The sequence below is a fragment of the Gymnoscopelus microlampas genome, assembly GCF_963454915.1.
Source record: "Gymnoscopelus microlampas genome assembly, chromosome: 18".
NCBI lineage: Eukaryota > Metazoa > Chordata > Actinopteri > Myctophiformes > Myctophidae > Gymnoscopelus > Gymnoscopelus microlampas.
In genome coordinates, this window is record NC_139955.1 from 23,839,398 (window position 1) to 23,851,733 (window position 12,336).

At 40.6% G+C, this 12,336-nt stretch overlaps 1 protein-coding gene across 1 annotated transcript; it reads right to left on the bottom strand.

The window, feature by feature from the left end:
• Positions 1–1,396: 1,396 nt before the first annotated feature.
• pola2 (polymerase (DNA directed), alpha 2) lies at positions 1,397–11,472 on the bottom strand. Its single transcript, XM_084085909.1, has 18 exons — positions 11,100–11,472; positions 10,426–10,550; positions 9,552–9,640; positions 9,401–9,464; positions 9,044–9,153; positions 8,675–8,874; positions 8,428–8,516; positions 8,140–8,292; positions 7,021–7,083; positions 6,763–6,814; positions 6,224–6,348; positions 5,193–5,231; positions 4,632–4,705; positions 3,937–4,045; positions 3,193–3,299; positions 2,789–2,845; positions 2,546–2,672; positions 1,397–1,828 (listed from the first exon to the last, which is right to left on the bottom strand). The coding sequence occupies exons 1-18, from the start codon at positions 11,185–11,187 to the stop codon at positions 1,676–1,678; spliced, it is 1,824 nt and encodes a 607-aa protein (XP_083942035.1). The 5' UTR covers positions 11,188–11,472; the 3' UTR covers positions 1,397–1,675.
• Between the last annotated feature and the right edge of the window lie 864 nt (positions 11,473–12,336).

Here is a 12,336-nt window from a genome sequence, read left to right on the forward strand (position 1 = left end):
AGATGATGCCTCCTCTGATGAGGGAGGTGCTGAGGAAGGGGAGCGGAGGAGTGAGGATGATGTTGGAAAGGACTCCCAAGCAGCAGAGCCAGAGAAGGAAAGAGATTCAGATTCAGACAGCATCATCTCACCACAAAACCACAGGTACAATAACATTAACACATTATACACCAGCATTAAACACCTCACACAACTATATTAATATAGTCTAATAAACATAAGACCTGCATGGTCTTGTATGTTTATTATTAGGTCTTACATGCCATACGATTATAATCATGGTGAGGATGGACTTAAAAGCAACAACTTTAATTTTCAGAACTAACAGGAACATACATACTATTCCAGAGGAGGTGGAGGAGATAATAGTTGGTGATGACGACAATGGAAAAGAGAGTCAGAAGGACTACACTGATAGCTCCTCTAAGGAATTAAGTGATGAAGGGGATGACATTGAATATCTTTTGGCCCCACAAGCAGAGATACAAAAGAAAGAGTAAGTAACTGTTTTAGTTTTGTTGTTTGGTAGGGAAGGATGACTGTGTACAGTTCACTGCAAAAACCAGGCCAAACTTTTATTAACCCAAGAAATTCTAATTGATAGATCGTCACTTAGTGAAACTGAATATGGGTTTTAAGTACTACACCGAAGTACCATTCCCTGGCTCTCTGCTTGCAGCGACAACCAAATCCCCTATATTGCCACAAGTAGTTTGTGCTGACCTGTTGTGATGTCTAATACATCTTTATACATTTCCCCTTCTCAAACCTCATCTCGACTTGCCTGTACTTTCAGGGAAAAGGTTGAGAATGGTAGCGACAAACCCAAAGGTACAGTATGTTTACTCAATACAATCTTAAGAATTATAGTAGGCCTATATTAGGTGCCTGATGGATGCCTCCTTTATTTTCCAGTTGCATGTGAAGACGTGGCAAGTTTCTCTGAACAGCCAATCTCAGAGATAAAGGACACAGACTCTGATGAGTTTGACCACTTCTATGACTAAAGCAGCAGGTCCCATCCATATAAAAACTCATTACCACGAACAAAACTTACCCGGTAAGTCCTGACTTTCTTTTCTACCTTTGGAGATACTTTGAACGTATAGAGAGAAAGAAAATGGGATCGTTTCAATTTCAGTACCTTTCAAGTGACTTAATATCAAATATATTGCAACACAGTCATTACCTTTCAAATGAAAGGTATTTATTTATTATGAAATATTATCTCCATATCAATGGTCTACAAATCTCACGCCTGGGGGTAATATATTTGATTGGACTATGCTGGGCATTTCTTAATCAGGTTGTTCACTCACTGGAGTGGGCACTCTCTTGACATTCTTCATCCACAGGAGTCCTTACACAATTCTTTAAGCAGATGTCAGTCGCAGAGGGAGATAATTTATTGAAAAATAAGGCTGATGTACCCAGCAAGAGGGACTCATCCTCAAAAAAGACTGCACCATTTATACAAAGTACACAATATGATCATTTATTTATAGTACAAAAATATGGCTCAATTGGATCCAATGGTCTGCTGGGTTTTGTATTACATGCCACTCAATCCAGTGTTGTACATTGAACAAATTCTGTTTCAGATGGCATCAAGTGTATAAGGGTCCACATAACAATTAGTGATGATGAGAATCAAAAATCTATTTCTCAAGGTACATTAAATCTTCACCACCTGGCCTGCTAAACAGGGGCTGACTCTCTTCCCATCCTCCAATGGGGCGCTGCGCTGGATAAGCAGTCTGCCATAAGTTCCACCCACCTGCCCCTTGGTCAGCCGTCCTGGATTGACGCACACGCAGCCATTCACATCCTGCGGACACATGAACATTTGTTCAAATGTGCATAATGCACAATCATTCAGGACAAAATATTTAGTATGCACATATGTGCATAATGAAGTGAACAGAATTCAGGTTATATTGTCTCATTATAGTCATTGTATTATTGTCTCAGTTCCCTTGTTCAGCTTCCCAAAATCTTTGATAAATCCATGTGCAGGGAAACCGTCGAAGCTTACAGCCCTGTCTGTATAGAAGAACACACTCTCTTTCACATGTCAGTCTATTTAATGTAAACAGTTAATACAAAGGTAATTGTATGTGAATCGTGTGTGAGTTTAGACTAAACTACTTGTAATCCTGAGGTGAAATCCTTTTGATCAGTTGAGTGTGTGGTTGTGATCAATCGGATGATGATTTGGGGGCTTCCATTCCGTTTTGTGGACTGGAAAGGGAGGGGATGTCAGGGAGATGTGTCTGGGAGGAGTTCACCACGGTCTGCCTTCTGTCTTTAATAGTAAATTAATTTCTAACAATCTGTTTGCATGGCCTCAAGTTAGCTGAATGTGAAAGTGATGAGAATGTGTGTTGTCGGGGGTCGAGCTGACCGTAAAAAATAAGAGCGCATAAACAATTTAGTTTACAAACGCAATGAATTTCATTTCTTAATACATTAGGTTAATTGTTTGCAAACTGTGTAAGAGAGAGGAAGTAAAGGGTGTTACAGCAAATGTTAGGAATCTGGGTACCCTGATGAAGTAGCGTAGCTCAGAGGGAACGATGAGAACGTCGGGGGTGAGGGGCATTTGGCCGTAGCTCTGGAACTTCTCATAGTCCATGTTCATGTCCTCCACGGGAGGGTACAGCGGGTAATAGCTGTACATCCACACATAGTGAAGGGAAAAGGGACAGGGGAGTTGTCAACATGTTTACAGGCTGTAAATGAAACGCTGATTGTGGATTCTGTTTAGATGTGGACTCGTTTCTCTCACCTCCTCTGGGTCAACATGTGCATCAGAATGCGTGAAAATCTGTCAGATCCGGCAGCACTGAAATACAAAACAATGTTGTGGTTGATGACGATAGTAGCAGTGGCTACTAAAAGAAAGAGAGCCAGATCCTACATAGCTCGAAATGTTGATCTTTTGATGATGATAAAACATGATACAAGTGTACTGTAGACTCTATTGTTCCTTTAGTTGCACAGTCATCTGTCTGGCACCTCGCTAATGTGTGGATGTGTATATTTTACTTCTTTCACATTTTTGGTGATATAGTGGCTCACTTTTCTTTACCTCGCCCTATCACTGGGGAAGGTGATAAAACCTTCATAAATACAAGAATTCTTCTGATACTTCAGTTTAACTTCTACATGTGCACGCCGACATTTCCTCACCAGCTGATCTCTTCTGCACCCATGTGGAATAGGATGTCGGTGGAGGTTAGGCCAAAGGTCACACCCTCAATGAGCAGGGTGCAAGGGTCAGGGACCACGGTCACTCGCTGTATAACACAAACATTAACAAGTTGTTACTGAATATGTTCTGATACCGTTTGCACTGATCTGACTATGTGACTATTGACCAGTACCTAACCAGTATATAATAAAAAGGATAATCTGACTAAATGCCAAAATCCATGTTGGATAATCTCAATCTCCTTTATTTTAAATGTGTATAATGGTTTAGTAATTTGTTCAGAAATGGAGAGGCGGGAAACTGAGGTGTAGTTTGTAATCAGAAAATCTCTGGGAAATGCATTTACACAGTTTGGTTACATAATTTCAAATGAATCTCATCTGAAAGACAATGTCAAGACATCAGCTATTACTGAAGTCTTTAAATGACCAAATACATAGTTAATCTTTAACCACTTTCAACCTGACATATTTTGGCCATGAAAAGTCTCTAAACTTTTGTCAATTAGCAAAAATGCTGTTAATTGCCAATCTACAAGTTCACATCCTAGCTAAATCCACTGGTCATTTTGTAGCTTATTGCTAATTTTGTAGCCCATGTGTTGCATCGGGACATGTTAGCTTGTAGACTGGCTATTTTTGTCAAATGGCAAAGTGGAAAATAGAGATGTGAAAGGAACAATAAAAAAGCTGTATGATTGCACAGTTGCATGTGTGTCTGACCTCAGCCTGATCTTTGCTGAGGTCTGGCAGGGTGAAGGGTGGTTGTGGGTAGATGAAGTGGTGGTGAATGTCTCTCTGCGAGGGCACAAACAGCAGCTGACAGCCAACACTATAGGAGAGGAGAGCAGAGGCCTTGGCTTACATAACAGTGCTGCAATATATTTACAAAAACATGCATGCAGGGATTCTTATTTCCAAGCATTGAAGTTTTTATGTGAATTGTGATACATGCAAACAGCCTTTCCTGCTTCATTCATGAAATGAAACATTAAGAGGGTCAAAGATGAGATGCTGGACACACTAGGGTTATACTAGCCTGGAAACCAGACAAATCTGCCAGTGCAAAAAATATATAATAGCCATGGGCAGATTAGTCCGGCCCCGCTCGGTTGCGATTGGATTTCCCTGTCCCCAAAGTTGTGGGGGCAGCAATCAGGGCCCAGTATGCAAATGTGGGGTGGGTTTATCACCAGAGCTGTTCTTTTGAATCGACCCCTTGGAAATGCAGGTTCCACACAGAGATTCCAGACTAATATCTACACAGTGATATTAGTCTGGCCATGCCGGGCTAGGTTTATACACCAACAAAAACAGCTTAAAGATGGAGGCATACTAAAGATATTCTTGTCATAAATTAGTGTCCAGGCTTCACAATCAGTGTACACCATAGTTACCGTGTCCAAGAAGAAATTTACCTTTTGGTGCCCTCCACGATGCTTTCCACACACCTGGAGAAAATGGCCTCAAATGTCTCAGTCACCTGAGCTTTCTATTAAGGAAACAGTGTTGATAGTCAAGTAAGTAACTATTGAGTATACGTAGCCATGCACCTCACGTAACCAGACAATAAGAGATCTCCACCTACCAATACATCTAAATGTAATTGATAAAACTGGATGGAAACAATTCAGAGATTTGAAAAATAACTGCACTGCAGAACCAATGCAGAGACTTTAGGGCTGTCTTTCATATTCGGACAGTGATCTTTTTCTACTTTTTTTTTCAAAGCAGAAGGCATAGGTGTTAGCAGTCGTACTTGCCGCTGTTCTATCAACTCCATTAAATTTAGATGTCACCACCAAATGTTAGTGGAGATCTCCGATTGTCTGGCTACGAGAGACTACATTACCAGTAACTTAAATAAATAAATATAAATGTATTAATTTCACTTCACAATGTATGGATCTACATGTAGATACGATTTATCTTACAGTGGCATCTGAGGTAAGGAACACAACAGAGTATGTCAACTCTACCTCAATCTGTTCATGTTTAGAATCCACAAAGGGGCCCAGCTATACAGGAGAGAAGAAGAGATTAGTTCAGTAACACACACATAAAATAGAAAGCCATGTGAAGACTATGTCTCTGTCGTTGCTTGTGTCTATACATAGTTAAATCTGCAGTGAATACTGGGTCACTCTCTCTCCCAGTTTCCTCTCTCTCTACACTATCTGTGGACTATCAATAAAAGGCAAGAAAACCCATAAAAAACAACTTTCGTGTTGCTCAAGCCACACTGCATAAATTAAAAGTGTAGGTTTAAACAGCATAAGGAACTCGTTTAAGACAAGAATATTGGAGCTCGGGTGGCGCAGGGGTAACGTACCTTCCGAATTAATTGGCACAATGACTAAATTGGGAGAAAGGGGATAACAAAATCTGTTTTTTTTTCATTCATGGAATAGAGCTGGAATTGTGGGGAGAGAGGAGGTGAGTTGTAATGGTGAAACAGAAAAAAGATGATTGATTGACGCTTCACTGCATCAGCGGAGCGAAAAAAGTTGACGTCAACGTCAACGTTTTTTTGGTAGTGTAAAGGCCTTTGCAGACAGGGTGCGATTTTCCGCACGGAAAAAAAGGACAATATCATTTTTTAAATGAACACATGGTTCTCAATGACCTCATGCACACCCCGTGTGGCGATGCGATGCGTTTTTTTTTCAATCGAACCCAGTTCGATTTGTGCGTTTTCTTCGCATGCGGTAAAAACTGATCGACTAATCGCACCCTGTGTGCAAAGGCCTTTACTGTCACGCAGCAACAAGTGTCTGGCTTCAGTTTGTAGCTTTTCGTTGGCCTCCACTGAAAATGACTAGTAGCATGTTGCTTTATCGCCGCTGGTGTGAACGTAGCATGAGGAGTACACTGTGTATGGTGGTGAACGGTGACAGACTGGGGGATACTGACATTTGGTGGCATCTTATAAGAAAGGCATACTATCATTAATTGTATGTGAGGGAACCAGAGAGCGGGAAAATATGTGCAAGAGAATGCAGGAACTCACCAGCAAGCAAACGTCAGGGCGGTCTCTGACGATGACATTGATCAGGTCGAGGAGAGGGTCAAAGGTCAGGCTATCGGAAGGAGTGTATGGTCCACATGCCACCAGCACGCTCAATGACTCAGGGACTGTGTTAAAAGCGTAAGGAAAATTGATACCTAAACCAATAAAGGTAGACCCATTTACCATGAGAGGAGGTATTGCTTGAACCTTCTTAATAAACTGCCTCGCTGATATGTTGTTTGTGTACTCTGGGGATCCTATGTATTGTCTTTATGTTGTGCTGTATTTTTGTTTTCATGTGTTTGTTGTTGAACAGACTGTGAAACAGAGGGAATATCCATCTGGGACAATAAAGGCTGATTATGATTATATGTTTACAAATTTGAAATAATTGCTTCATATTCAAACTCTGGGGAAGTACAGCGTTACTGACAGATATCTACACAGGAAATGGGTCTGTGCATATTTCCAGCTCAATGCCCACTACAATGTGCTGCCCCATGGCATGTGTTGTAGTTTAAGCTTAACATTTTCCTTACCATGATCCATCTCCTGTTTCACCTCTGTGGAATAAAAAGGAAGAGGGACTCCCTAAAAAGATAAAAGATGATGCAATCAAAAGATAGGAGATACCACATCAAGCTCCAACCTCCAACCATGAGTCAGGTCCTTATGGCTAATATTTAAGTTGGATATTAAATAATTCAAGTTAATACAATTTCACCATGGGGTTTCAAGCATTATTTTGTGAGGTGAACACTTAACACGTCTGACAAGTCAAGCACTGTGCCACTGACCTCATAGAGCTTAGTAGCCACCAGCTTCTTTCCTGTTGTGTTCATTCCTTCCATCACGACCACCTGGGAAGAGAGGACAGACGTAGGAGAGTTGTAATGCAAGGCAAGTGCTCACTTCTATTTGATGACATTTGTGCTACACAGAATCCAATCAAGATTCAAGATTGTGATATGGCATAAGCGTTGTTTCTCTGGTTTTAAAGGCTGTATTGCAATCAAGTTCTCAACTCACCCGTCTGTTCTAGCTGTTCTCTTATTTGCCTTTACCGACTCAAATTAGTAATTATATAGGAATTACTGATGATTATTTATCAAAAATCTCAAAGCAACAATAGTCGATTCCCACAATATCAGATTTTTTTTTTTAAAGATATTTTTTGGGTCTTTTTCTGCCTTTATTGATAGGATAGTAGGCTGACAGGAAATGGGGAGAGAGATGGGGGGGATGACATACAGTAAAGGTCGCCGGGATCGGGAGTCGAACCCGCGACACGCTGTCAAGCTGGATTACCAGCATATATGGTATGCGCCTGGACCGCTTGGCCAGCGGACACCCCACAATATCTGATTTTGTCCCTCCATATCACCCAGCCCTAACTGTGGGCAGCTGTCTTGCGACTAAATGCATGCAGCCAGTGGTGAATTGTTCGTCTTTCTCACTGTAGTGTCATGTCTCACTCCACCAGTTATTTTGTGTGCTTACTGCTTGATAGGTTGTCCTATACCTACAGTGTAGGAACCCATTCACATGAACTGTTGTCAGAGTTCTCGGTCAGACACTGGGTGACACTCGTTCCCAGGTCCATGGCATGCTCTTGTTACTCTGGGTGGTCCTGTAACCTAATGCACACAAACCTCAGTGCATAGGCAAAGGAGAGACCACCGCTCTGCGCTCAGTGTTGGTTCCTACTTTCTACCTCTTTACTGTTGATACACCTGTGATGTTTGTGGTGTGAACACATTTATAAGTGACTGAATGTTTGAAAAATATATACAATTATTGTAGTCAGAGCAAGCATCTAATCCACATTTTTCATGTCATCAAAATGGTGGTCTACACAGGCCACATCAGTAATATGATCTGACTTGGAGCGAAGCACGAGAGTTCCCTCTCCTCACCTGACCAGGAAATAAGGAGTATTCTCTAAGCTCTGATAGGTCCACAGGTATTTGCTGACCGCCTTGCTCTGGCCCCGCTTCCAAGAGAACAGACTGTTTATTGAGTTTCCCATTGCTGTCACAGCACACCTGACCCAGTACAGTTACACTGTCCTAGAGGTGGAGAGATGGAGACACAAACACACACAAATGCTAAAACAGCACTGAGATTTCCAAAATAATCTTTACAAGGACGGACAACACAGACACTTTTTTTTCCCATCACTTCCACCAGGATATCCACAGTACCTGAGCAGGTAGAGAGACAGGTGAAAACTCCTCTATGTTGAAGTGAGATCTCAGCTCCTCCCCGAGCTCTTCAATCTTCTCAGTTAACACTGGAAATGACAAACATGTAAAATAGTTAATAGACTCGCCAGCTTCTCTCTGTCTACTAATACTTTCTAGTACAGTTGTCATTGAAATTACCCAAACGTTCATTCATTCCAAAGAAGGAAAACACTAATACAGGCAGCTCTTAAGTTTTGTCTCTCACCATTTCTAATGTCACGGAGCCTCTGGAACATGTACTTGTAGGTGGTTTGCAGTGTGTCCTCTGGCGCCTCCAGGAGCCCTACCTGGACCGCTAGTCCCTGGCTCTTCCTCCCAGACCAGCGAGTGCCCTGGACAGCTCCAAACGTTGCCACAACCTCCCCCTTAGCCCCACGCTGGTTGTACTTCTGGGAAGGAGTTGCACTACAGAGGGAGATAAAAGTCACTTACATACTTATTTATCCCAGTAATGTTTACTGTATTAATAAGAACTAACAGCTCAGTACAAACCCAGCCTACTACAGTTCTTGGAATGTATGGGACAGCCTTTAGTACAGTTGCACTATGCCTGTTGGCTTTTGTTGCCGTGTACCTGGGAGAGAAGCTGGCAGGGGACAGCAGAAGTCCTGGACTAGCTAACAGAGCTGCACTCCTTTTGGAGTGGGGATTCTCTGGGGTAGTCAGAGGACGTTTCTGAGAACTCTAGATGCAAAAACACACCAAAACATTGGGAATTAATACAACTTCAAATAGAAAATGAGCTTGTCAGTAGTAGTATTAATTTGCTCATTGCTAGCCTAGAACTATGAGGTTGTTTCATTGACTTGACATCCAATAAGCTGTTTCTGAACAATTTAGAGCTATATTTCAAAAGGTCTGTGATAATTATTCCAGAATCCAGATGTAATATTGACTTTTGGTTTCTGATTGAGTCAAACAGAGAGCTCACCTTAGCAGGAGTGGAATAGGAGTAGGAGTCTAGCAGGTTCTCTTCCTCTTCCTCTGCTTTAATTCTGGACAAAATACGTCAAGGCATAACATACTACAAGCGACATCAGATACAACTTTAGGAAGAATTGCTGCATTGCTGCAAAGGATACAACTCCTGCAATGAGTGGATGTCTCTGGTTCTGTTATGCGTGTCGTCCCTCTTTGAGCTTTGTTTTGCTTTGTGCTTCTTGTTTAAAACCTGCGCAGAAACCACAGTGTGTCACAAATAACAACAAAAGTGCAACAAATATAACATAGCCAACATGAAACGCAACTGAGAGGATAACTTTATTTTAAAGTAAATGAATTGAGTCTATTGACTACTTCCAGCAAATGATTTCCAGTGGTGTAAAGTAACTAAGTACATTTACTCAAGTACTGTACTTAAGTACAATTTTGAGGTATTTTTACTTCAGTGGAGTATTTCCAATTTTCAATACTTTTACTTCTACTCCACTAAATCTCTGAGGAAAATATTGTACTCTTACTCCACTACAATTATTTGAAAACTTTAGCTACTAGTTACTTTGTAGATTTGATTATTACAAAACATACGACCCATTGTGAGCTTGTAGATCTGCTATTTTTTATGTGTGCCGTTTATGTGTTGCATACATGGCTGCTGGGTCGCAAGACAAATTTCAGTGTGAACTGACAATAAAGTATTATCGTATCGTATCGTATTTTCAAATGATTTTTATACATTTGATAACTTGTGAAATGGGACATTCTGCATAATGAGTACTTTATACCTTTGGTATTTTAAGCATACTTTGATGCCAATACTTTTGTACTTTTACTCAAGTACATTTTGAATTCCGGACTTTTACTTGTAACAGAGTATTTCTACATTGTAGTATTGATACTTTTACTTAAATAAAAGATATGAGTACTTTTTCCACCACTGATTATTCCACCACTGATTATTTCAAAGACAAGAACGTGGTATTCACACAGAAACAATACAATGTCTGATTCTCTTACCTCATGTTCAAATTGTTCCAAAGTGTCTATGCTAAGCCCGAGTCCATTTTTAGTGGTGCTGAAAGCCACCCATTCTGGTACAATGTCTTCTGCCTGCAGTCTGTTACAAATACATTGCTCCACCACTGCATGGTTAAAATAAAGAGTCAGAGAGAACATAAAGGGGGCAATATTATTACCAATTCACAATAATCTATTAAGAAAGAGCACAATTGACAAAACAATCAATATCAATCATGTCACAAATTTAAATCAGGGGAAATACATGTGTCTGGGAATAACTATAGTAAAAGAAAATAACATTATGTTGTTAACCCGTATAAACCAGTGGTTCTCAAACAGTGGTCCTTTGGGGGGTTCCAGGTGGTTCCCAGCTAAATGATGGAGAGTTGGTAACCAAATAACCCTTGAAAGTGTAAAATGAAACCAAATGGACCCAATGTCAGAATCATAAAATACATCTACGAGAGTCGTATTCTACGGTTATCAATACCGCATGGAATTGTGGACAAAACCAACAACAACGATAACAGAATATTCTAAGTTTGGGGTCTGAGAGGCTAAATCTCATCAAACGGTGGTCCGTGGCTCAAAAGCCGAATAAATAATGGACCTTGATATGAAAAGGGTTGAAAACCTCTGGTATAAACAAAGTACAAACCCTATCTACTTACGCTTGTCCAGAACCGCATCATCGTCGCATGCTATGTCGAATACATCCAGTTCTGCCTTTAGACCTTCTAATGTGACCAATGACGCCATTGCGTTATGAAAGGTTTTGTTTTAGCTGGTTTGTGTTAAATGTCAGTGCAAACAGCAGCTGAATGAAAGACAGCAGGAAGGATCAATGTTGTGAGGGTCTTCTTGCTAGTTTAGCTTTCCTCTCCTTCCCGTCGTAACAAAGCCAACAACGCGATTCCCTTAGAAATGCTACAATTCTTAATCACTGGAAAAAAAATACTCTTCAAATCTGCATAATATTTAATTCAATTTACTGTCACTGTACGTTTCATTTTGCCGCGGGAAAATGCTACCGATGTTGGCGGCCGGAACTTGCGTCACGGGCCAAAACAAGACAATTCCTTTAGTGTTTTTTTAAGGCGATGGGTGCATTATCACCACCTACTGCTCAGGAGTCTGTACCAGAAAGAATACACTTCCTGACCTACATACAGTGTGTGTGTGTGTGTGTGTGTGTGTGTGTGTGTGTGTGTGTGTGTGTGTGTGTGTGTGTGTGTGTGATATATATATATATATATATATATATATATATATATATATATATATATATATATATATATATATATATATATATATATATATAAAACGAGGCAATCCTCCTGGTAAACTCAAGATTACTATAATAGTTAGCTGAAGACACCCCTGTCATAACCCTGATTACAATGACAATGATGAGAGATGGCCTACATATAACAGAGGAAGTGAGAGCCCTAACAATTGTGGTGTCAGGAGGATAACAATCTCATTCTGGCGGCAGCAAAACAAAGGAGATGATGGACTACACAGTTTGCTGCAGGGAGCATACGCCAGTCATGTCTCCATTCACATCAGCAGGGCTGCAGTGGAGAGAGAGATCCTCAGGTTCGACATGGAACTGGGCTGGTCAATGCTAGTGTACATTTAGCTATTCTTATTCCTGTTCATATGACATCTTGACTGTGTACACTGCGGTGCACAGTCATCACTACAATATTGCTATATTGTATATTGTATATTAGGTCTATTACGTATGTACACCAACTCACCAAACTGGCCTTGAGCATATAATGTGCTTACATATTTATCTGAATCTGGACAAACTGGTTTCCACATTACACAAAAGCCAAGTCAGAGCTTAGTCATTATGTGTGTGTCAATTTTTTAAACACTGTTCTAAACTGTGTTCTCACC